This window comes from Lepidochelys olivacea (assembly GCF_965140295.1).
Source record: "Lepidochelys olivacea isolate rLepOli2 genome assembly, chromosome: 14".
NCBI classification, from domain to species: domain Eukaryota; kingdom Metazoa; phylum Chordata; order Testudines; family Cheloniidae; genus Lepidochelys; species Lepidochelys olivacea.
In genome coordinates this window covers 10,589,827-10,617,444 of record NC_140424.1, presented here as the reverse complement: position 1 = coordinate 10,617,444, position 27,618 = coordinate 10,589,827, and the positions used below count along the sequence as shown (strand labels likewise).

The 27,618-nt window shown below is 42.9% G+C and overlaps 1 protein-coding gene across 1 annotated transcript; it reads left to right on the top strand.

The window, feature by feature from the left end:
- On the top strand, positions 1–25,837 carry PCTP (phosphatidylcholine transfer protein). Its single transcript, XM_084646896.1, has 6 exons — positions 1–435; positions 15,574–15,691; positions 21,971–22,050; positions 22,808–22,979; positions 23,651–23,718; positions 24,243–25,837. Exons 1-6 carry the CDS (start codon positions 277–279, stop codon positions 24,306–24,308), a joined length of 663 nt encoding a protein of 220 aa, XP_084503022.1. The 5' UTR covers positions 1–276; the 3' UTR covers positions 24,309–25,837.
- The last annotated feature ends 1,781 nt before the right edge of the window (positions 25,838–27,618 follow it).

Sequence of the window (27,618 nt, the reverse complement as noted above, 5' to 3'; positions counted from 1 at the left end):
GAGGGGTTGTTCCCCTATATCCCTTACAAGGGCAGGGAATGCCCCCTCTCTGCCGGCCTAGAGGCACAGGGCAGGCGGAGAGTCTCACGCACGGCGGGGAAAGGCCCCGCTGTACACGGGGGGGATCCCGCCTCCCCGCCCCACACCGCCGCAGGCCGGGGCTCGGCACTTCCCCCTCCCGGAACGAGCCGAGCGCCGGGTGCCCGCGATTGGCCGCCTGTGGCCCGGCCGGGGATATCACATGGCGCGCCGGGCCCGGCCCCGCAGAGCCGGGGGATGGAGGCGCAGCCGGGCTTCTCCGAGGAGCAGTTCCAGGCCGCCTGCCGGGAGCTGAGCCAGCCGGCCCCGGCCCCGGCCCCAGCCCCAGCCCCAGGGGGAGCCTGGCAGCTCCTGGTGGAGACCATGGGCATCAGTATCTACCGGCTCTACGACGAGGTACCCTGGAGAGGGCTCACCTGGCCGGCGGCCCCTATAGGATTGAGGGGTCCCTGATGTACGCGGGGGCGGGGCATGCCGTGTCTATGAGAGGCATTCATTCATTCAGTGTGGTATCCTCGGGGGGAGGGGCAGAGGCAGGGCCCCTCTTTTGGGGGCATTCCCTGGAGACATGGGGAGGTGGGGGCACCCCCTGTATCCTGGAGGAAGGGGGGCATACTTGATATCAGTGGGGAAGTGCTCCCTGTGTACGGGAGCAAAGGGCAAAAGTCCATAAAGGAGAGAGTATTCACACTGTGCCTGGGGAACTGGGCATGCTCTGTACAGGTGGTTAGTTGCCTATATATGTGGGGCAAGGTGGGATGCCCTGTGTAGTGGGCATTCTCATTACATGAGGGAAAGGGGGAAGGACTCCATTATTTGGGGGAGGGGAGCACTATATATATATATAAAAACTTGGGCATTTCCTTTATATGGGGAACATTCACAACACATAGGCTATACCCAGTTCCCGTATCTATGCTGGATAGGGGCATTCCCTATATAAATGGAGAAGGCATCTATATATCGGGTGATGGCTCCCCCATATTCAGTGGAGGAGGGGGGAAGTGCTCATCCCTTATCTATGGGTGCATATCTATAGCTACAGCAGGTGAATACTGGGTATCCCCTACATCTAGGGAGAAACAGCACCCCTATATATTGATGGGAGGCAGAAATGATTGTCATCAGTATAACTGAATGGAAGTAGAACTAATTGTTAGCTGGAGACAGTTTACCACCTAGAAACTTTTATGTGGGGTTGCTCTCTGTAGAAGAGTATCCATGTTCATGAGTGGAAGAGGCTTGTGTATTTAACTAGATATTAAAAAGTGGGAACATGTTCTGCTGATTAGCTAGACAGGCTGAACTGCTCCCCTGTGCCAGGCACCTCTCTGTCATCTGTTTGAGCTCTAACACCCCTAGCTCAGTGTCTCCTGAGTCACAGAAAGCAGCTTTCAGGCTAATGCCATTAACTGCTGATGGGGAAAGCTGTTGCAGCTGCAAACACTGCCTGTTTCCCTAAAAGCTGTGGCAGGGCCTGCAGATTACTGAGAGTTTAAGGTTTAGTCAAACTTGGTAATTTGGAAACTCCTGATGGAGGGCTCTGCTTGGTGAGAGGAAGCCTTTTAGTCTGAAGGAAGTAGTTTACTGATTTCAGTGGGAAATACCCGTCTCCCCCTTCTTCCTCCCTCCAATAAAAATCTATCTCAGGGGAGAATGACAGTGGATCCCTTAAGGAGGAAGGCTAGGGAACTTATTACTCCACCTTCAAATACCATCTGTTCCTAATCTTAGAATCTTCAGTAATTTTCCAGGTACATGTCCTGTCTCCATCTCCTTCTCTTTTTAGCTGATGATGTTGTTCACTGCTGGCCACATCATCAAGATCCTGGCCCCAAATCAAGCAGAGCTTCAGAAAATATTGTAATAAATCCCCCATCAGCATTAAAATCTTCACTTCTTGGTTTTGAGGGAAGATTATGGCTGAGATGTCCAAAACTGCCTGAGTTGGTTTTGATACAGTTCAATGGTTATAAATGTTTTAAATATTCAAGGCTAGAATCTATCTTTAAAATTAGCTTGCAGTTGAATATAGATATTTTCTATCAGTGGCAGCTGATACTTTATTGTTACTTGGTAACTAATCCATTTTCTTGACTTATTCAAACATTTAGGTATAAATATGGTTCCAAAATGTCTTCATTTTTGTAGTTTTAGTTACTCTTCTTATCACATACTTAACAGGTCAGTGCTATTGTTGCATTGGAATTAAATTATATGATACCATGTAGGGCAAAGCTTTACAGAATCTAGTATTGTCATAAAATTGTTCATCAACTTATTTTTAAAAAGTCTGTGGAAGCAGTTTTGTTTCCTGCTGTCTCTGCAATCTGAACATTGCAATATTTTGGTAGTGCACAAGAATGGGAAAGAGAACTTGGCTTGAAACTGACCAAAATGAAGCCAACTAGCCTGTTTTCTCTTTCAGAGCTCAATAAAATAAAAAAAGCAAATGGCATAAATAATCAAAAGTAAATGACACTTTAAAAGTTAAATTCATTTTAATAATCTATGGTATCTTTACCTGAATTAGAGATAGCTTTTACATATGATTTTCTAGCTTCAGTGGCCTCTTAATTGCAATTTATATCATTCAGCTATTGAAAATGCAGAATTAATCAAATTGTATGTCACTTTCCAGCTAGATCAAATGTGGACTAATTCTCAAAACAAATTTTCTTGAACTATGAAAGGTAGACTTAGCTAAACTGAATTAGGAAATATATTTCCATTAGCAGTTACACTTACTCATCATCCGATTTAAAACAGACAAGATTTGGTTAGATCCAAATAGCTTGCTAGGAGTGGGTAAGTTGAATTGAAATGGAAGGACTAGAAATATGGCTACTGTCACAACAGTAACACGGAGACTGATTACTGACTATCTACCCATGTATAATGTTTATACTTTCTCAGTGAGCTGCTTTGTAGCATGATTCCCTGAACACTGCTGGCAGTGAAGGCCTCTTCCCCATTTCTCCCCTTTCCTGGCTCCTACGGCTATGAAACTTGGTATATTTTTGTTATTAAATTGGGCTTTAAAAACCCACTAGTCTAAGAGTGGCAGCCTGGTGGTCATATCAGGCTGGGTCAGTTTGAGGTTCCAGCAGGCCTTCTTCCTAAATTGTCTGGGCTGACCTGCTGAGGACCAGCGTTAATTTTCTGTATAAAGAGCCATCATCTGCACTCTTGCAATCTCCACTTCAGGATTGGGTTGAAAGCCCTTTAGAGGATCACTTTGGTCTCCACTCACAGCCACTCCAGTCTTCTCGTGTTTCTCGCTGCTTATTGTAGAAGGGTGCTGATGAATGTTGCTGATAAAGCTGTTCCAACTGTTCTGTGCTGCTGTCCTTGGAGCTCTGGTGTTCTCAGCACTAGCAGAGAGCGTAGCCTGCTAATTCAGCAGCCCTTGCTGTTGCTCATAAAAAAAGACCACTGGCACAGTTCAGTGACAAAGGCACTTGGCCAGCTTTATGGCCCTCAAGGTACAGTGCTAGTGTCCCACAGGAGCTACAGGTACACTAACACATGAGTGCCCAGTGGCAAAGAGCAGCTCAGTCAGCAGCGGGAGTTTCTGCTGTCCCCTTGGCCACACAAAGGGTTAAGGTGAAGTACCGGCACATTTATAGACTGAGACAAACAACTGGGATAAACAATTTATGTACCATGTTACATGTTTCACGATATATAATTTTTTTTTCCTCCCCTTGCTCCTGATATTTCAGACAAAACATCCCTATTCATTATTCTGTCAAACCATCTTCTCTTGTACTAGATTGGGGTGTATCTGTACTAGCCTTCTGGAATGAATTTACATAAATATCTAGTCCCTAGTATGCTAGCAACAACTTTGCCAAGTTAACGTACCACAAAGTGAATTTGTAAGATCTGTTTAATACACAGCCTGACTTTGGTTCATAGCCTCTGGTTCAGGCCTCAAATCTTGCACCAGGCCCAGTGCTCCAGGCTCTCTTTCTCTCCTACACTTGTGGCAGGCACTTATTTATTTGGGAATAAATATGTTCCACAACAGATGGTACTAGAGAGCAACTCCTGGCCACAGCTATAAAGGGTTCCAGGCAATGAGGTCTAGTATTGGAGGAAATCTCTCTGTATTTGGCATACACAACATCCTTAGCCAGGCATGAGGGTTGGGTATAGTATTACAGTCAACAACAGCTGGAGTCAGTGGAAGCCTCCCTGATTTGTTCATGAGTCCCTTGGTCCTTCTCCCTTTCAAACTCCCGCTGGGCAGTCTCTCACTTGGGGATGGCTGCCGGTCCCCTGCAACATTAAATATCTTCTGCTGGTCTGTCTTTTTCCATGAACAGACCTCTCTGATGTGCAAATTCAACTCATCCTTCCTGCCTCTGCACCTGAGTGGAGGCTGCCAAGCACAGCACAGTGGGGAAGAACCTGGGAAACCGCTTATGGAGACCTCCTGCTAACAGCCTGTCATGCAAGTTGACCTTGAGTCCCCTGCAGTGTGCTGAGTACCAAAAGCCACCATTCACGGACCCTTCTTAGGAATGATGCGATGGAACTTTTGATTCGTTCTTTTTCTTTTTTCTTTTTCTCTCCTCCCCCCCCCCCCCCCCCCCATGTGAGTGCTGCAAAAACTTCACTTGAGCTGCAGGAAGAAGTGATGAGTGTGCTATGGTAGCAAAGTTGGCAGTTGGGGTGCGGGGGAGGAAACCGAGCCTGATCAGCTGGGACAGTGTGGGAATATCCAATGACCATGTGATCAGTAGCTGGGCAGGATGCTTTTGAAGCACTCCGCTAGATGGTGGAGATCTTTGCACTACCTGTTAGTAAGGCCTGAGGAAGGGGCAGTGATAGGGCTCCCATGTTGTGAGCATCCTTAGGAAGGAGAGCCGAGGACTTCTGAAATAGTTAATGTGCCTCTTGGTTCTGGCAGGTTTTCAGCAGGGGGAGCTGCGCACGTTCTGTCTCCCGCCGGAGGTTGTGATTGATCAACCTCTTGACCTCCCAGAGAGAGAGGTGGATAGTTGGTCAAGATCCCATTGTAGAATCTCATTGATTTCAGTGCAGCATGGCAGAGCTTCCAGAATCTGCCTGTTGGATCTCCTTGCGTGATCAGGGCCTAAGAAATTGATCAGTTCCTTAGTTCACCAGTCTACGAAATGGGGATCATATTTGTACCACTGGTGTCCCCAAATTAATTTGTTTTGGAGGCATGGCAGATGAAAGATCGTTTAGGGTTAGACAAACAAAATATTCCAGTTATAGGTTCAAACATAGTGTCCTCCGCATTGGAACATCCTGCTCAGCTACCCATAAATATACATGTTTTCCCCTAAATTCTGAAAGGTATCTCTAAGGAATAGTGAGATCAAAACGTGGAAGTCTTGTAATTACTTTTTAAGAAGCAAAAAATACATATTAAGGGATTAAACGTGGGTTCAGGAAACACCACCTCTTGACTCTGGTGGTTTAGGTGCCCTGTTTCTTGGGATGTTCTTTCCTAAAAGGAAAACATAAAGGAGAAAGCAAACAAATAGGTCATCCAGGTCCCTGTGAAAGGGGAAGGGTGGCTGGGGAAAGTCTGATTCATTCCCATTACAAGAAATAGAATTGTCACTTCAGGGTAATCTGTTTTTCTTCTGTCACTGTGTGGTAATGTATTCCCCTATTTATAGTATGGGAGTGGTAACCTGTAGTATTGAAATGAAAGCATGTTAGTGTGTGGAATACACACAGTAAATAGCTAGCTAATGAGGTTTGTCAGGTACTTGAAAGAAGTATAAAATAGGCAATTTTTTGGTGGAATCTATGAGGAGGGTACAAGTGTGCAGAACCGCATTGTCTGAGTAACTGGGTACCGCACAGTAGCTGCCAGTAAAGTTGGTCATAAAATAATAGTTGTTTTTGAGGAGAAACTTTAAATTTGCTCTTGAAATTTTGTTTGTTTCATCCTTCTCCCCCTGAAAACATCTGTCTTTCTCTTTCTCTCTCCTCACACTTTCCCTTCCCCCTCCCTGATAATTGCCAATTGAAAAAGGGGAAGGAGAGAGGGTGGGGGAACCCCCAAAAGCTTGGTTTTTGTTGAAAAAAAGGGAAAATTCTTAAATGTTTTTAGAAAAAATGTCATTTCCCATTTTATACGATTTTATATATCTTTTATAATAGGAAAAATATACCACTTCGAATTGCCAGTAAAATCAATTATAGTGCAATGGTGCAGTATTTCCGCGTAGTCTGATAACTGTGGGCGGATAATCTCTCTTAACCGGGTGTTATAAGTTACTAAAAATGGACGCTTTCAAACAAATTCAATAGAACTCCTGCTGACTATTGTCTAACTTGACCCTCACCAGTAGACTATTTTTAAGTCCTGACTCAACAGGCTGTACCCTGTGCTATGCTATGAAGCTTGCTAAACTTCCCCCTGATGAACCCTGGATGGAACTAGGCCTGCATTCAATCTACTATCTCACTAGGCATGCACTCCTGCAGAAACATCAAGAGCACTGGGCCTTTGACTTACTTCTGGAGAAATCATATGGGACTAAAAAATATTTTCCCTTTGAAAAATATTTTTAAGATGGAAATTCTTAAATATTCAAAATGGGGTCTCGGGTATATCTTTGATCAGCAGGACCCTCACCTTGACTTTAAGGGTCTGATCTAAAGTAGTTTGATTTCTCTTGTACCTCAGTTCCCCATCTGCAAAATAGGGAACTTTTATTATCCCCACCTTGTCGGGCTGATTATGAGGATAAATTCGTGTGTGGGCATGAGAGAGAAAGAGAGAGAATCATTCAGTAAAATTCTACAGACTGTCATGCAGAAGATCAGACTATTCTAGTGGTCTCATCTGACCCTAAAATGTATGAAGGGGGAAAAAAAAAAAGTACTTGGGAATTCTTTCATAATCTTGCATTTCATACTGGCATTTGTTATAGTTGCAAGAATGACCCTCAAATATTAAACTGAAATTGAGGTGTGAATCGGGGGGTTATTGGGGATGGATGACTAGGATTCTCCATGTTCATCCAGAAATGGATAAATTCTGAGGGTGGGTGGAAATATAGGATGTACTTAAAGGAATTCAGGGTGCACATCAACAAAATGATGATCGTCACACAGATCTCTTGCACCTGCGAATTCTCTCCTTTTGGATTTTATTGTAGGATTGTGCTGAGTGCCTAAAACTTATGAAAAGGATGATTGGTCAAAATCCATTTCCACTCTGCAGATGAAAGTTTGTAACGTTTTCTGGCAGATGTGGCATCAGTTTAGCTCTCTAACTAGCTCTTGCTAATGGCTGCAGTTCTGTGAAGATGCCTGATCTCGCTAACTGTAGGCAAAATAATAGAACTTGTACCCGGGTATAATGTTGCAGTGTGGATAGAATGTCTCATAGGTTACATCAGAAGAAGCAGAACTGGGAACACAATGTAAACTGTCCAAACTACTGAGGATCGCATAACTGGGGGAAACAGGCTCAGCAGGCATTAAGTCTGTGCTGGGCTAAGACTGGGCCAAATTTGGCTGTTACCCTGGATTTCAGCTGATCACCTCCAGTGATTCCAATGGACTAAAGCTGAAACTGAATTGGCGTACCTGAGAGAGCAGGCTTCAAAGCCTGCTGAGTTGGTTCCCTTGAATGTAGACATCTTGGTATTCTGCTTTAGTACATTAACTGTCTGCTATCCTACTGGCCAGATGGGAAGCTGGCTGGCCCTGCCTGTTCAGGGGCAGCACGGTTCAAGTAGTTGGCAGTGAATCCTGGGAGAAGGGACAAGTGCAGCCACAATTATCTAAATGTAGCTTCTCTGATTCTCTGGGGAGACGTGACAAGAGTTTGGATAGTTGAGGTTGGATTGTATACAAAGGTCATGTTTTGAAAAAGGGTAATAAAGATGCTAAGTTTAGTCTGGTTGTACAGTGTACCATCTCTAAATGTTTAGCTGGCACGTGACTCTGAAATCTTGAGAATTTCTGTCTTCAGGCTCTGTTAGCCTTGAACTCATTTTAAATTCCTGTCTCTCAACATGTCTCTTGCTACAGTAGATGTGTATGCATAGAGTGATCCTCCATTCCCCTTGCAAAGCCTGATCTAATAGTTTAAACCTTGGTAAGCAACTTGAGAAAATCCAATAATTTGGCAAGTACCCTTGATTATTGTAGTGTAGAGCTCTGTGAATGTTTGTTGCTTGCTGGCGGTTGCAAAAAGTTAAAAAAAAAAAAAAAAAAAAAAAAGAGAGAGAGAATTTTTAGACTTTTTGATTCACTGAAAATTCAAAATTTTGTTTTGTGCTGAATGAAATGTTTTGTTTGGACACTGCTTTTATGTTTTAAAGTTAGAAAATGAAATAAAGAGCTTGAATCATAGAATGGAGGAGGTGGTGGTGGGGTTATCCCCACTTACCCTCAGTGGCTGAGTGGTTAGAACTCTCGCCTGGGATGTGGGAGATCTATGTTTGAACCCAGGTGTCCCTCCCTCCCAGGCAAGTGCTGCTGTGGCTACTGGGCCTAAACATTTGCCCCAATTGTAGCTCGTATGTAAAACAAGATGTGCAAGTTCATAACAGGTCACACTAACCTATAACATTTTGCCTGCTTGAAAACTTATCTCGGAAAATAGGTCAAGTTGTTTGTCAATAATGAATTTTATGAACAAGTGCAAGAGAACCAGACACACAAACTGGGTTAGTCCAGACAAAACGGGCCTCCTGATAAGGTTCAAGAACTGTTGATATCGTGCTTAGTAAAAATGGAAGATGTGGAGCCAGAAATGAATGAAACAAAATTGGTGTGGTGGCTATTAGGTGGACAAAATAATGAGGGGATTAACTCTGCTGCACATGTTTCCCTTTTTGGGGTTTAAAAAGAGACTTTGGGGGAAAAAAATCACAACCATCTTCCCAGCGTGTCTTCCACTCACCTAATCTTCCCTGAGCCTGAGACAGCAGGAGCAGACCAGATCAAAATATTTTTTCTGAGAGGGAGGCCATTAAGCCTTGTTCTTGTTCAAGGAGCTTTCTCACTTGAGTTCTTAAAATCACCATGCCATCCTGTCCTTACCCATCGGGGGGATACGTAACAGCCAGCATAGCAGAGACGTACAAGATGCTGTTCCGACCCCCCCCCCTCACCTCTCTCTCTTGGCTTTTCATAAAATCATAAAATCACCTGCCCTGCATCTGCACAGCAAGATGAGATGACCACAGCCCTGCCCTGTCTAAGGAGAAAAGACTCAAGCAGGTGACATCCCTGACTGGAATGTGAACCAGGATCCGAGCAACAGGTGCTGTAGTTGACCTAACAGCCAAAGCATCGATTTGTGACTGACCAGCTGTCCAGCATTCCAAAAACATCAACAAAAGCCATATTTCCCTCACCTTTTCTATCCCATCTCTCCTCCATATTCAGCCTGCTTGTCCATTAGAAACAGGTGAAATGAGTACCCTTTACACATCTGGACTGAGGGTAAAATTAACCCTTCACATCAAAAAGTTTGTTTTGAAAATAAGACTGATCTCCAAAGGGGGAGAGACTTTAAAGCAGGGGTGAGCAAACTACGGCCCACGGGACCATCCTGCCTGGCCCCTGAGCTCCTGGCCGGGGAGGCTGGCCGCTGTCCCCCCTCTCCCGCAGTTGCGCTGCCGAGCAGGCAGCACTCTGGGCAGCAGAGCTGCGTGCTCCTGCAGGGCAGAGCAGCAGCATGTGTAGCTCTGGCCAGGCAGCATGGCTCCCAGACATGCTGCTCTGAGCAGCATGGTAAGGGGGCCGGGGGGTTGGATAAGGGGCAGGGGATCCTGGGGGGCAGTCAGGGGACAGGGAGTAGGGGGCGGTTGGATGGGGTGGAGGTTCGGGGGGAGAGGGGGATAGATAGGGGGTGGGGTCCTGGGGGGGCGGTTAGGGGACAAGGAGCAGGAGGGGTTGGATGGGTCGGGGGTTCTGAGGGGGGCAGTCAGGGGGTGGGAAGTGGGAGGGGGTCTGATGGGGCAGGGGCCAGGCTGTTTGGGGAGGCACAGCCTTCCCTACCCGGCCCTCCATGCAGTTTTGCACCCCGATGTGGCCCTCAGGCCAAAAAGTTTGCCCACCCCTGCTTTCAAGGCTTTAAGTTTGTTTTGCATAATCACTCAATTCCAGGTTTCAGAGTAACAGCCGTGTTAGTCTGTATTCGCAAAAAGAAAAGGAGTACTTGTGGCACCTTAGAGACTAACCAATTTATTTGAGCATAAGCTTTCATGAGCTACAGCTCACTTCATCGGATGCAGCTTATGCTCAAATAAATTGGTTAAAGCTGCATCCGATGAAGTGAGCTGTAGCTCACGAAAGCTTATGCTCAAATAAATTGGTTAGTCTCTGAGGTGCCACAAGTACTCCTTTTCTTTTCACTCAATTCCAGTAAAAATGCTTGTTTTTAATTTCTTGTGTTTGATCAATAAACTTTCAACTTGAGAAAGAACGTGTTCGCTGAGGAGCGAAATAAAACCAAGGCCTCTGTAGAAGAAAACTCCTGAACCTAAGTATCACTGTTTTTTAATGTTGGACAGTGAAAGCGCGTATAAACACCTTGAAATCAACACAACCTCGCCCTAGTCCAGAGGCTATGGGATATTCTGTGGTGGGACTCTGTCTGCCCTGCGGAAGCTGTTCCATGGGGGGAGAGCAGGGGAGAGAGCGAACACGGCTTTCTAGCCCTCAGGTAGGCCACTGAACCTGGGCTTCCCATGTTCCAGGTGAGTGCCCTAACTGCTGGACTACTAGACATAAGGGGAGGGCAGTGTTTTGTGAATGGTGCCTAAATCCCTTGTGCGTCTAGCCTGAAATATCAAAATGTTTTACGTTGGTAATATCCGAATGATTCATTTCAACACATCTGCAGTTTTTTTTTTCATTTTGACTGAAGCGGTCAGTCGAAATCCACGTTAATTCACAAAATGTTTTGGTTGACCTGGATCTGCATCTTCGGTGGGAGGAACAATATCGAATCAATTGGTCTCTCCACTTTCTGCCCTTACATAGCAGCATTTTGAACCTTCATACGGCATCTTAACCAGTGATGCTATATTTTTGGGAAGCCCAGATTGTCCTCTTGCACAGTGAATGCAGTTGAAGGCTTTGATGAAATCTCTCTGATGTTTAAGGCTAATCTTCTCTGGCACGCAAGCTCTTTCTCAGTCAAGCTATTAATGCAAGGGGGGTACAGCTACTCTGCTACTAACGGCACATTGGCTACCCTGTGCTGCTTGAATGGTATTTTGCAGTGTAGTCCCTCTCAAGCTCCTTCACGCTTGCTAATTGACCCAGATCCTTGTCTGGGGGTTGTTTTCGTAACTATGACATCTTTTACGTGGACATGTAGCTAGTCTGACTCTCAACCATAGACCCATAGCTCCTTATTTGTTATATGCAGATCAGGCCGTGCTATGTATCGGGTTTTCTCATCAGCCACCCAGGGGGCACATCTGGTAGTTTAGGGTGGCTCCGCAGTGAAATAACACTCAGTCAGCGCTGAGTGACTTCCTTAGCATCACAAAGTAGCTCTGTCCCCATTGTAGTATTAGTTCAAGCATTAGCAGCACTTGAGGTTCGACCCACCTCCAGAATAGGCCAGCTGGTTCCTGTTTAAAGCACCACCAAATTCAAGCTAGAGAGCTGTGTCAATGGGAGTCAGGTTGGGGCAACACTTGGGTTGTACCTCAAGATAACCCACTAATGAAGACAAGCTCCGAGAGAGGGAAGAAGTGTAAAAACACAGCGCTGGATTTAGAATGTGTGGATGCTGCCATTGTAAGCTTAAATGAGAAGGAAGTGCCGTGTGGCATTTGTTTTCCCAAGCAGATAAACGGTAGGGGGATAAAGGGTTCAGTGAGATAAACTTTTTGCTTCTGTCCTTTTAACTTGCTCTACTACGTCCTAGCTTAAGTTATGGATGTTGACGGCAGGATTATAGTTTTCAGCAGGCTCAGTTTGTGGCTTTTCAAGAGACATGAAGAAACTGGAAGGGATCCAGCAAAAGAATAATAAAGATGATTCTTTTCCTGCGACAGCGTAGCAATGAGCTATTATATGAGAGACAAAGGGAATACAATTAATGTTTCCTAGCCCATTAGTGGGATTAGGGAAATGTGAGTGATTATCCTGCCTTGTATTATTTTTATAATGTAAATGCAGATAAACTGTTGAAATGGAAGAAAATCTTGAACCCCACACTGCATTTGACAGTGGATAGTTACCTCTCAAAACTGTAAATTTGAAAGTCTGTCCAACAAAGCAGTGCATACGCTTGTTACGGTGAAAGTTAGGGTCCGTTCTGCACTGGATAGACATGCCTATAACTCTGATCCACAGCCTCTTGACGTCAATGAGATTCTTTCGACTGTTGTCAGTTGCCTTTGCGTCACGCCCTGGATGAGGAGTTGTCAGCAAGCTTTCAGCTTTTCATCGTTGCTAAAGGCCCATTGGCAAGTCGAGATCTTTCATTGCATACCTTGGGCACAATGAGGGAAAGAGCAGTTACAGGGCATCTACTTGCTTTTGTAAGTTTGTCATAAACTTAGCATGATCGTGGAGTTTAACTGTATTACTTGTGGAACTATAGTTGTTAATTGGAGGGGCATTTACTTAACTTTTGGGATTTGTCTCGTTTAAAGTAATTTGTACTAATATAGCTACTACAGTGTAAATGCTTAACACAGACACACTCTGCTGGTGCAACGTGCTCCAGTAGCTTACTGGGTAAGTTAGAGTGGTACAAGCCTCATCTGGGGCCAATGCTGCTCACATTGGCAGTTTGCACTCCCTCATTGTAAATTAAACAGGTGCGGGGGGGGGGGGGGACAGAACAACCCAGTGTAGACAGAGCCTTAGTGGTGTGTGCTTTAAAATAACGGTGGCGATTATATATTCTCTCTCTCTTTATAGGTATTTCTCCCTACCACCATTCTTCGTAATGTAATATTATTTCATGTGATCAGGATCAGATACAGAAGATTCCATTACGAGTTCAGTAGCATTGATCATCTTTGGTAGTGTGTTTTCAGGGAATCCTAATCCTGTTAAAGTATCCCTACATTTTTATTTGCTCTTATGAGTAATAGAGGAACCAAATTAATGAGAGGGGGGAAATAGCAGAAAAATATACTGTGCTGTCGGAATGTGTCAAATGTTGGCTTCCTCTTGTGTATAAAAAGGAGTTGCCAAATTTTTGGTGACCTAATAAGGGAGGCTTGTGCTGCCATCTTACCTGGATTGGAAAAACACACGTCAGACTCTAAGGGTGTAGACTGGTTATTTTGTTGTCTCTTGTCAATGGAAATACAGGGTAAGGCTCAGGAATGTCTTTGTTATATGTGTTCTGTTGTTTTGTTTTTTAATATTTAACAGTACGGACAGCTCCTGAATCCTGTGTTTTTTTTCATGACCTTTTATGAACACAATGGAACCTGTCACGTAAGAAGCCATTCTAACGTCCAAAAGTTACATAAAACGCTCCCAAAGGGTGGGGTGGGGTGGGGGTGGAGAGGAAGTTACTGGTAAAATTTAAAATTAGGGAGAGTGTTTGGAATCCTTGTAGGAATAAGGAAAAATATCCTCTTACCTGATACTAATCCCTTTATTTATTAAAAAATCCTTTTAATATCCAAAGTAGGATATATATATATATATATTAGACTCAATCATTAAAACCTCTTTCAGTGCTCCTCTTGTAAAGCTAGCTACTGTACATTTACAGGATGTATCTCTGAGGACCAGATGGTCCCTAAATTTGCACATTAAGCTGAACGCACCAAATTGCATGTTAAGCTGAATACACCAAACTGGACACTCCAGTCCCGATCCTGCAGACTCTTACACATGTGACTGACATTTACAGGTGTCCATGATCCCACTAAGTACAATGCCACTGCTTACATTTGTAAAACTACACACACGCATAGGTATTCTAGCAAGGCTGGGACAGTAAATTTATTTCAGGAAGATCTATCTATCTATCTAAAATATGCACGGTTGGAAAAACCTGAAATAACTGACAAGGTCTACCGCAAGGTCTTCCATAGAGGAATGGGATACTTTGAAACACCATGATAATCACAAAATTACATGTCACCAGCTTCCAAACTTCCTTCTTTTTAGGCTTAAAAGCTATTTCTAAAGCTGCTGCCATTGGATAACTATAGATTCAGTGCATCATTCCTCTTAGCTGTCTGGAAGGGACTTACTTGGATATTGGCTCGGTGAAGTGTACCATTTTGCCAAAATTACCCCGAAGTGGTCTCATAAAAATGGAAATATATTAGTAATGCCTTATTACAAATGTGGTATGAATCATGCTGTATCTTTTTTTAAATATTTCCTTTTCTTTAAATATTGTGCATGTAAAAGGCTGAGTTGATGACACTGGCACCCAGGAATGAAGTGTTACCCTGAATGTACCCTATTCTGTGGATAACCGAAGTAAGACTACCCGAGTGGGCTCTGATTCACTTTGTCCAACTCCATTAAAGTCAATGGGATTACACCGGCTGTAAGGCAGTTCAGGATTGGAACTAATGGGCCAGATTGTGATCTCAGTTACGCTCTTCAGGGAATAGGCAACTCTCAGGATGAAGGTGCTGAAACTACATACCCATCCATTATTTGTCTCTTGATGTATTGGGTGTTCTAGTTCCAGTGGTGGATTTGTGGTGTGGACAGGTAGGCCCCGAACAAAGACCAACAATTCTGTTCACACAGACCATTGAATAGCTATAATATTCCCCACCCCCCTTGGGATTGCTCGCTCTTATAGTTGACACTTAAAAATCTTATTCTCATTGTTTTAATTAGTACTGACGTAGTAGTAACAATAGTGTAAACACTGCTCCATATGCACAGATGGAATTTCCATATGTTATGTGAAACTTTAAAAGCATTAACACATGAAATTGTGTGCTAGGGGAATTGAGGGCTGGGATTTCAGGATGCTTGCAGAAGGAAAACAGCTAATATCCAAGACTCTCAAAATATGACTCTCTCTCTCTCCCTTACTTATAGGTATAACCTGTGTTACAACTATACATCAAAATTAGGAATAAGATTCCCACTGTGCTTAACATTTTACAGCAGTAGTGATTACTGTGGGTCATGCATTACCTTGTCATGTTTCACAACAAAAAATGCCTATTTATAGGTCAGATTGTGATACCTTGATACTGTGCCACTGAAGTCAATGGGAACAGGATCAGTCCTATCCTTTATACTGCCATTTACCCCAAGCAGTCCCACTGAGTTCCTGGGAACTAGTTGATGTGAGGCACTAGTTGATGTGAGTAAGGGAACTGTGAAGTGGCTCTGTGTGAGGGAGTCTGATTGTTACACTTCCATATACAAACATAAAAACAAGGCCATATTGCAAATAGATTGCATTGGGGATTGTTTTTAAAAGGATTTGCTTTCCCAGCTTACGTAGGTTTGCAATAAGTGCCCCACCTTGCTTCCTTCAGCTGCTTTTCATGCAATAGAATGTTTCCCTTTCCTGTGTGATGCCTTTTTTCGTCTGTTCCATTTCCACAGCAATCAGGACTTTATGAGTATAAAATCTTCGGTGGCCTTGCCGATTGTCCCCCAGAGTTGCTTGCAGATGTCTATATGGATTTAGACTACAGAAAACAATGGGATCAATATGTTAAAGGTTAGTAAATAATCAAATTACTTTTTAAAAGTTAAAAAATAAGTTTTATCTTTAACTCTCCCCCCCCCCCCCCCCCGGAAGGCTTTCTAAAATTTCTCTCTTCTCTTAGGGCCACGTTCCCCAAAGGACTTGAGGTCACATTTTCAGGTGCTCAGCATTTACAATTGAGGCCAGATTATCAAAAGCACTCGTCACCCAACAGGCACCCAATGTTATACCAATAAGTAAAAATGTGGCGTATAACAGATACATTCTTGCCTAGTCATGGCCAAACTTCAAATATCAAGGGAAAGCACCCCACAGCATCAGTCCTTGCCACTCCGAAGTACTTACGTGGCCCTCATTACCACAGGATCCAAGTTCCTAACCATTGCAAGTGTCTTTATCCTTGCATCGCCCAGGGAGGTGGAAGTGGTATTATTTCCATTTTACAGATGGGCAAAACTCAGGCATGAAGAGGCTAAGTGACTTGCCTGAGGAGGCAGAAGAAGTCTCAGAGTTGAACCCAGGTCTCCCAAGGAGGAGGTTGGCACCTAAACCATTACTCTGTTCTGGCAATGGGGGAACATCTTCCTTTGAAGTGCTCTTTACCTGGTGATACCGTACCCAGAAGGCCTGAATGACAGTGCTGGTGCTCACGTTCTCATCCATCCGTGTTGTCTCTTGGAGGCTGGGTCAGCACAAGCTTTGTACTATAATTTTTAATTTACAATCTTTAGAAACATTAGATGGCCTAATTGACATCAAATGCTCAGAATAGCTGTCAATTCGATGGTAGTTTTGGGGGCCTGTTTGGCAGTGGTGAGGTCAGGATTAGCGGTCATATGCCCCACTTTTGTCTTTTTTTGAGGGGGGAAGGAGGGATTGGCAACCATCCTACCTTCCTGGGTGCTTTACAAAAATAGTGACTGTCCAACTGAAAAACCTAGAACACCTACGGTGGCCTCCCCAGAAAATAACAGTACACCTGACCACCTCCAGAACAATAACACTTCAGCCATTATTATCCACACAACAAATTCCCATGCCATCAACACCTCTATTTCTGCAAACACCTGGAGGGGGGGTGGAATTTGCAGGTTGTCTAGAAGACTAACAGACCTGGACTTTAGAGGGGCAAGGACTCAAGCATATGCTTACACTGAAGTCAATAGAACTTAAGCACATGCATGAAGTATTTTCCTGAATAGGGGCCCAAAGAAGCAAGTTTGAAAGCCAAGGAAAATGCTGCCAGATGCCTTCCCTTGGTTTTGAACCATGGGGGCTCTAGCCTGCATAGTTCTGTTGATTGCACCTTGGGCAGTATTGTGGAGAGCTACTTAACCTATGGAAAATGAGATGTTGATCTAAGTCCGCCTGTAGCTTCACTAGTAGAATAGGTGTGAGCTAACACACAAGAACTTTTTCACTATAAAAGGCACTCACCTTTTCTACTAGCAAAGACATATCCAAAAGAAGCTTCAAGTGGAACCTTAATTCATGCACAGTATCGTACACCAAGACACAGCAATCTGTCTTTCTAATTTTCCGTTTAAATGACTTTATCAGATTCTGGTTTGTAAAACACTTAGCTAAGGCAACTACAACCTATAGTGGCTGAAGCCAACGTGCTGATATCTTTTTATAATGCCTTTTCTATTCTAAGAGAATAGAAAGGAAGCAGTTGGGAAGTTACACCCTTTAAATTCTAAAATGTAGATAATGTTGCAGGGTTGGCTTCTACACCCTCATTGACTAGGGAAATAGTCTGGCTCCCTGAACTGTATCCAGAACTTGTGTATGTTTGAAACAACGATTTGATACAAGTTTGAGAATTGCTGGCTTAATGGTAAAAAGAAAAGGAGTACTTGTGGCACCTTAGAGACTAACCAATTTATTTGAGCATGAGCTTCGTGAGCTACAGCTCACTTCATCGGATGCATGCCGTGGAAACTGTAGCAGACTTTATATATACACAGAGAATATGAAAAAATACCTCCTCCCACCCCACTATCCAGCTGGTAATAGCTTATCTAAAGTGATCATCATGTGGGCCATTTCCAGCACAAATCCAGGTTTTCTCACCCTCCACCCCCCCACACACAAATTCACTCTCCTGCTGGTGATAGCCCATCCAAAGTGACAACTCTTTACACAATGTGCATGATAATAAAGTTGGGCCATTTCCTGTACAAATCCAGGTTCTCTCACCCCCTCACCCCCCTCCCAAAAACCACACACACAAACTCACTATCCTGCTGGTAATAGCTCATCCAAAGTGACCATTCTCCCTACAATGTGCATAATTAAGGTGGGCCATTTCCAGCACAAATCCAGGTTTTCTCACATCCCCCCCACCCCCATACACACACAAACTCACTCTCCTGCTGGTAAAACCCCTTCAAAACTGACCACTCTCCAAGTTTAAATCCAAGTTAAACCAGAACATCTGGGGGGAGGGGGGGTAGGAAAAAACAAGAGGAAATAGGCTACCTTGCATAATGACTTAGCCACTCCCAGTCTCTATTTAAGCCTAAATTAATAGTATCCAATTTGCAAATGAATTCCAATTCAGCAGTTTCTCGCTGGAGTCTGGATTTGAAGTTTTTTTGTTTTAAGATAGCGACCTTCATGTCTGTGATTGCGTGACCAGAGAGATTGAAGTGTTCTCCGACTGGCTTATGAATGTTATAATTCTTGACATCTGATTTGTGTCCATTTATTCTTTTACGTAGAGACTGTCCAGTTTGACCAATGTACATGGCAGAGGGGCATTGCTGGCACATGATGGCATATATCACATTGGTGGATGTGCAGGTATACGAGCCTCTGATAGTGTGGCTGATGTTATTAGGCCCTGTGATGGTGTCCCCTGAATAGATATGTGGGCACAATTGGCAACGGGCTTTGTTGCAAGGATAAGTTCCTGGATAAGTAACTTGGATTTAAACTTGGAGAGTGGTCAGTTTTGAAGGGGTTTTACCAGCAGGAGAGTGAGTTTGTGTGTGTATGGGGGTGGGGGGGATGTGAGACAACCTGGATTTGTGCTGGAAATGGCCCACCTTAATTATGTACATTGTAGGGAGAATGGTCACTTTTGATGAGCTATTACCAGCAGGATAGTGAGTTTGTGTGTGTGGTTTTTGGGAGGGGGGTGAGGGGGTGAGAGAACCTGGATTTGTGCAGGAAATGGCCCACCTTAATTATGCACATTGTAGGGAGAATGGTCACTTTGGATGAGCTATTACCAGCAGGATAGTGAGTTTGTGTGTGTGGTTTTTGGGAGGGGGGTGAGGGGGTGAGAGAACCTGGATTTGTGCAGGAAATGGCCCAACTTTATTATCATGCACATTGTGTAAAGAGTTGTCACTTTGGATGGGCTATCACCAGCAGGAGAGTGAATTTGTGTGTGGGGGGGTGGAGGGTGAGAAAATCTGGATTTGTGCTGGAAATGGCCCACCTGATGATCACTTTAGATAAGCTATTACCAGCTGGATAGTGGGGTGGGAGGAGGTATTTTTTCATATTCTCTGTGTATATATAAAGTCTGCTACAGTTTCCACAGCATGCATCCGATGAAGTGAGCTGTAGCTCACGAAAGCTCATGCTCAAATAAATTGGTTAGTCTCTAAGGTGCCACAAGTACTCCTTTTCTTTTTGCGAATACAGACTAACACGGCTGTTACTCTGAAACCTGGCTTAATGGTATTTCATACTCCAAGGTTGGACGAGTTAACTCCCTGATGGCAGAAGGCTTACTCTAGTACTTCTTTTTAAAATACTCTGGGTAGGTAGCAGAAATCTGGAGCCATTGAATATGCCCATTGTTTCAAGGGGTGGTAACGCTGATATCAGTGAAGCTTTAAATGTTGACACTCTGAACAACTTTACTGCTCATCAAAGCATGTAAGAAAGCAAGCGCCATATTATGAAGACTTATGCAATCTATTCTGAGTGATAGCTCATTTTTTGGCTAGGCCCATAACAACACATGGCAGAGTGGAAGGTGGTTTTGCTTTCCTGAAAAGTGGACTGAGCTTTCAAAAGACGGGCATACGCAGAGCATGCCTTGCTACATTGGGTCTGATTTGTGGTTTCATCCTACAGTGATCTCCATCTCAATGTCAAAGCTTTGGACTATAAGCTGTAGATTTGCCTTTGTCTATAAAGCACCAAACACTCCTATGGCGCAGTATAATAATTCACATGTTCATGGCTCATATACAAAAATCAGCCATTCTTCACTGCAGCACTTCATTAAAATTTTGCAGTGAAATAAGCATGTCCCTGCTTTAACAAGCTGAACTACCCAATGCTTACATTCTGTATTATAAACAAAACTGAACAGTGCTGTGGACTAAGTGAAGTACATTTTGTAATATAGCCTTGGGGGTTTGTTTTGTTTTTTTAAAAAAATTGAATGCTGCATTTTAGCAAGTGTGCAATTTTCAGTATAATATGTATCTCTTGGGCTCTTCAGAATGGATTATTGAAGTTCTGTTTGGTCATTCTGTCCAATGCATATTGGCATGGCACTCTCAAATTGACCTCTCTTTTGAAAAGGAGGAAGACTCACTTCTTAGCATTTTAGCTAAGAAGAATTAAATGAAAGCAATAGTTAAAAGGCAACAAATTAATACTCCAGTGACCTCTGGTGGAAAACACGATACTGTGTGGTTTGTCGTTGCATTGCAGGGACTGCAGCATACTGTGTGCACATCTTAAATGTTAGCGAAATTGCAAGTGGGCTGGGGAAAGGAAATGGGATTTTTTTTTGTGTGTGTGGGACACCTGGTACATACATATGCACTGGGTATAATGGTAACTCTCTTTTTAGATGCACCATTTTCCCCCTCCCTCTTTCATTTTCTTTCCCACATGAAAGCCACTCTCCCCATCCTCTGTGGCATCGTTCTTTGTTCATTTGGAAGGGTAAATGCATGGTGTTTCCTCCTGTGCTACTTTCAAAGCCATTTTGTAAACACGCCCAAGAAGCTGTGAATGAGGATGACACTACAGTCTTGCAATATCTGTATGTATCGTTCAAACACTACCTTGGGTTGGGAGTGGGAGTTCCTAGGAGACAGCTGAATGGTTCCAGCATGAAAAATTATAGTGGATGCTTCCTTTGATATGAGCACACACAAGTGTCTTAACGCTGTTGGTACTAACTCACTGGTACTGTTAACATCCTTGGGCACAATCCGACCACATGCAACTAACACTGATGGCTCTTTGTGTGTCCTTCATCTTGGTTTTTTCAGGGGCATCAGCGGACATGGTTGCCTTCCTGGTCAGATAGGAAATGCCATCCTGGCTCAGACCCAGGATCATCCTAGTCCAGTGTCCTGCCTTTGACAATGGCCAGTATTGGCTGCATCAGAAGAAAACCCTGCAGTGGACCGTTAGGGGGGGATAACTTACTCCACGGAAAGCTTCCTTCTAACCTCCAATGATTTAGTTTGGCTTAAGCTCCCTCACTCTCTCCTTCCTGCTGCTTTCTTCCCATCTGATCTCCTTAGTGAGTCATCTTGTCTCTTGAACTCTGATTCTGTTCCCAGGCGCTCCCACTCAGACTGCCTCCTATTTCAGCTTCTAGTATGCAGAGCAAACATTGGTGCCTGCTGGTAACTCTGGAACAGAGTTAACTTATCACTTGCCAATGAATGACAAAAATGGAATTTTTAAAAAAGGGTAACCTTCCCCCACCACACACCCCAAATTCTGCTCATCGCTCGCTTTAATTGGGAGCCTCTCTTTTTCATACTTGCCACATGTTCTAATTCCATGTTAGATTGGACTGGCTGTCAAGGATATAAAGTGATTACCTGTTTTGTTTCAAATGCATGTTCAGCAACAGAGCTGTTCTGAACTTCTAGCTACAGGATGTGCATTAAAAGGAACATATTCTTATGCACAGGTTTACACAAGAGGTGGGACAGGCTTTGAATGAGTTAATTCTCTGGGTGGGAGTTTGACTTGGGCGCCTCAAAGACTATTGTTCTCTTCTTTAATAGATGAAATCAGTAGAAATGGAGATATGATTCTTCCTGCAATTTCTGGTACAATTGTTTTACTTAATTCCTGAATGGAACGGTCTACAGTAGAAACAAACTTCTCTCTTGACCTGGCTTTACTAGACCTAGCATATCCTGGTACAACTGTGCTGCGATGCAAACAGATTTTTAAATTCTTGCCACTGCTAATCTAAGTGGTGTTTTGGTATTACATATGTATAAATGTTGCAGCTGGAATTAACTCAGCGATGGCCAACACTGTTTTCCCCTCTGCCAATTGTAGAGTTGTGTGAGAAGATTTATGATGAGAAGAGAATAATCTACTGGGAAGTGAAGTACCCTTTCCCTTTGTCAAATAGAGATGTATCCTTTCAAATCTTTGTCTTGGTGGCAAAGCAACTTATTCAAGAGTCCATGCAGGCAGCTCTAAGAGTTTCGCTTGTCTCTTACTGTGGGAGTTGAAGAAGAGCCAAACCTGAGATGAGAATGAAGAGTTTAAAAGCTTGATCCTGCCATCCTTATTTGCGCTTGTGCAATGTGAATCACTCACCTGGGTATCCCGTTGATTTCAATTAAATGCATGTTCAAATGCGAGAGTCTGCAGGATCAGACCTACAATAATGCAAACGCTAAGATTCATTTAATAGACCGAGGTGAAACATAGATTGAAACAGGTCAGAGACTGCACACAACATAAAGGCAGTGTCTGTCATGATGGGGCTGCTGGGTGCTACTGTAATACAAGTTGATGATGATGATAATAATATTGTGAAACTGATCATAGTTGTATAAGAACAGCCACACTGTGTCAGACCAATGGTCCATTAGCCCAGTATCCTGTCTCCTGACAGTGGCTAGTGCCAGATGTTTGAGGGAGTGAAAAGAACAGGGCAACTTATTGTGTGATCAACCCCATGTCATTCAATCCCAGCCCCTTGCAGTCAGGGGTTTAGGGACACCCAGAGTATGGAGTTGCATATCTGACCATCTTGGCTAATAACCATTGATGGACCTATCCTCCATGGATTTATCTACTTCTTTTTTGAACCCAGTTATACTTTTGTGTGTGTGCATGCATCTTTCTTCAACTTGCAGGCATCTTTCTTAACTTGCAATACAGTATGTGTATATTCGTGAACGTCGTGATATGGAGGTTGATGGGCGGAAGATCTGGGTTATGCTGGCTAAAAGCATGTCTCTTCCTCAGTGTCCAGAAAAACCTGGGATTATCAGAGTAAATAGTTATGTGCAAAGTCTGGTGCTTGAGAGTGATGGCAAGACTGGATCCAAAGGTAAGAAATATCACTTATTACAGCTAAGTAAAGTAGAGCAAGTTTTCAAATTTTATTCTACATTTATTAAGGAAATGAAATGTAAAATCTCAGATACCATCAAAGCAGGAGAGGCTAAGGACTTGAAGATACATGCAAAGGATATGGTAAAGATGTATATCAAGAGTTTTATAATCTCTGAAAATCCATGCTGAAAGAAGCATGTCTGGGAATGTTACATTGGACTTCATCTGTTAGGTAACTCTAACTGGACTTGCACAATTAAGAACAGTCCAATTAGTCATTTCCCTCCACTAAATGGAGAACAGATGTCATTCATTTGAACTTATTGGATATTGGTTATTCTATTTTGATCACTGATAGCAAATGGAAAGTGGGTAACCCAGTGAAGACTCCATTAATTGAAAAGTCACTTATTAATCTCTGTGGAACCAATCTTGAAGTTCTTCTAAATAGACTGAAGGATATTTTGGGACAAAGTTGATCTTTAAGAAAAAATGTTTTATTTGGTAACAATGTGTGTATGTAACATTACTTACATAGGGCTAAATCCTGCATTCCATAGTAAGGCAAAAACTATGGTTGTAATCAATATAGCTGCAGGCAAGAAGTAAACTGCTAATGATTTTGTTATAATAAACTCTATTCCCTTTGATGTCTGTCTCTTTAAGTTTACATGTATTACTTCGATAATCCTGGTGGCATGATTCCGTCATGGCTCATTAACTGGGCAGCCAAGGTAAGCAGGAAGCTGGGGGCAATATCTTTCTTTGTGTTGTCTAACTTGTTCCTGTGGATCCAGGATCCAAATCTGGCCTCCATAAATCAGACAAGATAAGCCAATCTTTATCTGAAGTCTTCTTCCCTCTTGGCCACTCTGTCTTGTCTTTCAGGCCTCCCTTCTGATAGCTGTCTCTTTTTAACTGTTCCTTCCCCCACACCTCAAGAAAGCTCACTCTTGATACTAAAACTCATCAGAGTTGTTTCTGCACCACTGTGGCCAGAAAAACTCATGTTCCAAAATACGAGCAGACAGATTTAGTAGTTTTCAAACTCCTGAAATACAATGTGATGTTCTAGGAACAAATACAGAATTTACTGCTTTGTAGTAAATTTAATACTTTTGTTAGAAGCACTGTCTTCTGTTATCTCTTGGAATATTTGTAGTGTAAAATAGTGTCTATATATAGCTTTTCTCTGCGGTGTCTTTTTTACCAGCATCAGAGAATAACCACTGCATACTTTTTTTTTTTTTTAAAACAGAGTGGAGTACCTGCTTTCCTCAAAGACCTGCAGAAGGCTTGCTTTAATTATTGCAAGAAAACTTGAATTGCTGCTTCGATTCTCTCTCTGAACTTGTTTCTTGATTTGATTCCCAAAATTGGATGCTTCCAAGGACAACTATTGTGAAACATTGTTGGATAAAATCTACCTCCTGAGATCTTCTACTCATTATAGTTAGGTTCCATTGGCATATGCCTTCAAAGTGGTCGAGCCTTTATTTTTTCATTTGCCATCTCTTGTGCACTTTAGCTAGATAGCTGCGCATCCTTGCTTCAACTGCTGATGCAATTACTCCCTGCTTTTCAAATAGTTTCCTTCCTTTTTATCCCATCCTTCCTCCACCACCCCCAATTCTGTATGCTTTCTACCATAGGTTCATTAGCGAAGTTATTTTAAATCCTCAACAGAGTAGAGCCCGTTACTGCTTGTTGGAGAAGAATACTGTAAAATGGCAGCTTTTTAAAGTAAATTTTGATTCTTGTGATAAATCAGGTCTCTGTACCCATTAGGTAACCAGTTCTGGCAGGTGTTGCCTTGCTAATAAAGTCCTTCTGCCAAAACTGGCTGCCCCTTGAAGGCACACTCAGGTCTAATGCACTGGATACTTTCCATGATCCTAAGTATGTTTCTTTATCCCGTCTTTTCCTAAATTTTATCCTGTATTTATTGGGAGCTGAGATTCATTGATCAGAAATACACATCCTGCTTGCTGACCATCCAGGTGGAGGATATTTGCTATATGTGCAGCCCGCACTGGGACTCATGCTATTACAGGGTATAATTAAGAGTTTTGCTATGATCATGTCTAAGTCCCAATACTGGCATTTTTGTATCTGTCAAATCTAATAGTTTGTACCTACCATGCTTTTGCCACATCCAGTTAGTTGAGGAGAGGATGGAAGAGACCTACATGTAATAAGTAAAATTGTGATGAAATAAGACAGAATGAGTCAGTTCCTTTTTCTGCTCTAATGAAAACCAATTAGCATATTAAAAGTCTATCAAGCCCTTACCTGGAAGAGTTCTGTGAGAAACACAGCTCAGATATCAACTATAACTTGAAATCCTTTTAGGACTGTCCCAGTATCAGACATTATCAGGGGATTTCCTAACTGTCATGCTAGGGACTAATTTTAAGGTTCTGCTTCCTCATTCTTGATCCTGACATGGCTTGATCCTGCCATGGGGATCAATGGCTGTCTTAAGGATAGCTCATGTTTCCAAGTCTGATACAAGGAGAGAAGGCCAAGAACCAAACTTTCCAGCTGATACTATAACTTAAGAAATCCCAGTAAAAGAGGGGGAAAAAATCACATGTAGAACCTCCATGTGGGTGTGTCTGTGTGGGGAGAATATTGAGGGAAAACACTTTCACAAAGGTGATGATCTCAGGGACATAGCCCATGCTGTTAATCTAGCCAGATGCACAGCCTTCAGTGGAATGGCAGATCTTCTCTGTAACTAACGACCTATAAGCATTTCTGTATATAAAAGTAATGATGTAAGTTATTTGCCTTTATACCGTATGTGCTCTGAATGGTAGTTGATGAATTAAAAACAAAACCTTGAAATTACAGATTTGTACGAGTAGCTTTTTTAAAAAAAAAATCTTTGCTATAAAGTTTTTGCTCCTTAATCATTTCCACATGTAGCCATAGTAATGCTGACTAATGGACATGGCAGATCATCAATTGCACTTCAACATGAACACTGAGATTGTGTGACTTTTTTTTTGAAAGGTGAGTAAACTGATTAATCTGCTTGTTTTTTTTAAAGTTGTAAACAGTAATCATTGTCAGTTATGAGTTCAGATAGCTTCTCCACTAGAAGAAGCTGAAAATACCATAATATAAAATATATTGGAACTGATTCTCAAGTGCTGTAAAGCAGCAAATTTATCCCAGCTGAGACTCTGTCCCTGGTTTTGTAAACAGTTACTCCATCAGTCTAACTGGTGCCTTTGATACATTTTGTTTTGCAAGGCTTGAAGGCTATTCAAACACACGTGGCATCATATCATGAAGTCTACTGCTCTCTAGACTTAAGTCAGTGCAGATACACTAGTGATTAATTTGACCCACTGATAGGAATATTGATCCCACTTTGACTGGGCTTTCTCTGCCCTGTGCTGATTGGCTGCTTTGCCCTAATCCTCTCCCTCCATCTCCCTCAGTCTCTTCACCTCCGCTTCATTTCACACCGGCCCCTCTCACCCCCTATTTCTCCTACCCTGGCCCCTTCAGCCTCCTTCCCTTTTTTCCATTCAGCTTATCCCTGCCCAAGTGAACCCACCCAAAAATAAAACTAGCATGATGTTTTCTGCCCTCCTATTGTTCACTCAGCTTGTTCGTTCTGCCCAATTCTCTCCCACCCTGCATTTGTCTTGTCTATTTAGAGTGTAAGTTTTTCACAGCAGGGACTGTCTGCTATGTGTCTGTAAAGTGCTGAGCACAATGGGGTCCCGTTCTTGGTTGGTGCTTAGGCCCCACCATAATAAACATGCTGTTGCATGGCTGAAATTCTGCGCTGTGCCTCTCAGAGGCAAGGCACCGGGACATGGACAAAGGTGCTGTAAACTACCTTTATGCCCTCGATGGAGTGTATGGAAGCTCTGGAGGCCACAAGTTAATGTTTTCCACCTTTTTGGTAACTATAACGTAGGTAAAATGCAGCATTCTGATCTCCTTAAAACCTCATTTGCTTTGCATTCTATTACTCAAACTATCTGAGTCAGGCACATGATTATAGGAGAGCATCAGCCTTATTTTCATTTACAGATACAATTTGCTGCATATAATGACATATACCCCAGAATTAATTTTTGCAAAAAAATATTTGCATACAGTGCTATGACTATTTAAAAAAAAAATCACAAGATAAGGGCTTGAGGCAGGAATTCCTTCGTAACTGTATAAGAAATAATTCGGAGAATTATTAAGAATAGATGAGAAATCCCCTCTAGTTCTTCTGGCTGTATCTCCGTGTGCTTCATGCATACTGCAGTAGGCTTTGAGATAAACAATTTCCTCACAGCACTGGTGTAAGGAGAAAACCTAGCATTGTACGAGTTTTGCTTTAGGTTTTTACAGAATGGGGTGGGTTTTGGGTTTGTGGGTGTTTGGTTTTTTTTTTGTTTGTTTTGTGTTTTTGTGTGTGTGTGTGTGTGTGTGTGTGTGTGGCGGGGAGGGTGTTAATTTAAAATGCTGCTGCCTTCAAAACCCTATGTGTGGTAGTCAGGGGTGTGTTTTGTTACTGTGTGCCTTACTTGTGAAGTGCACATAACATAGCACCATGGTTAAGACATTTAAAGGGTCTATGCTGTTGTGTGCATAACTTTTTTGGAATATTCAATTTA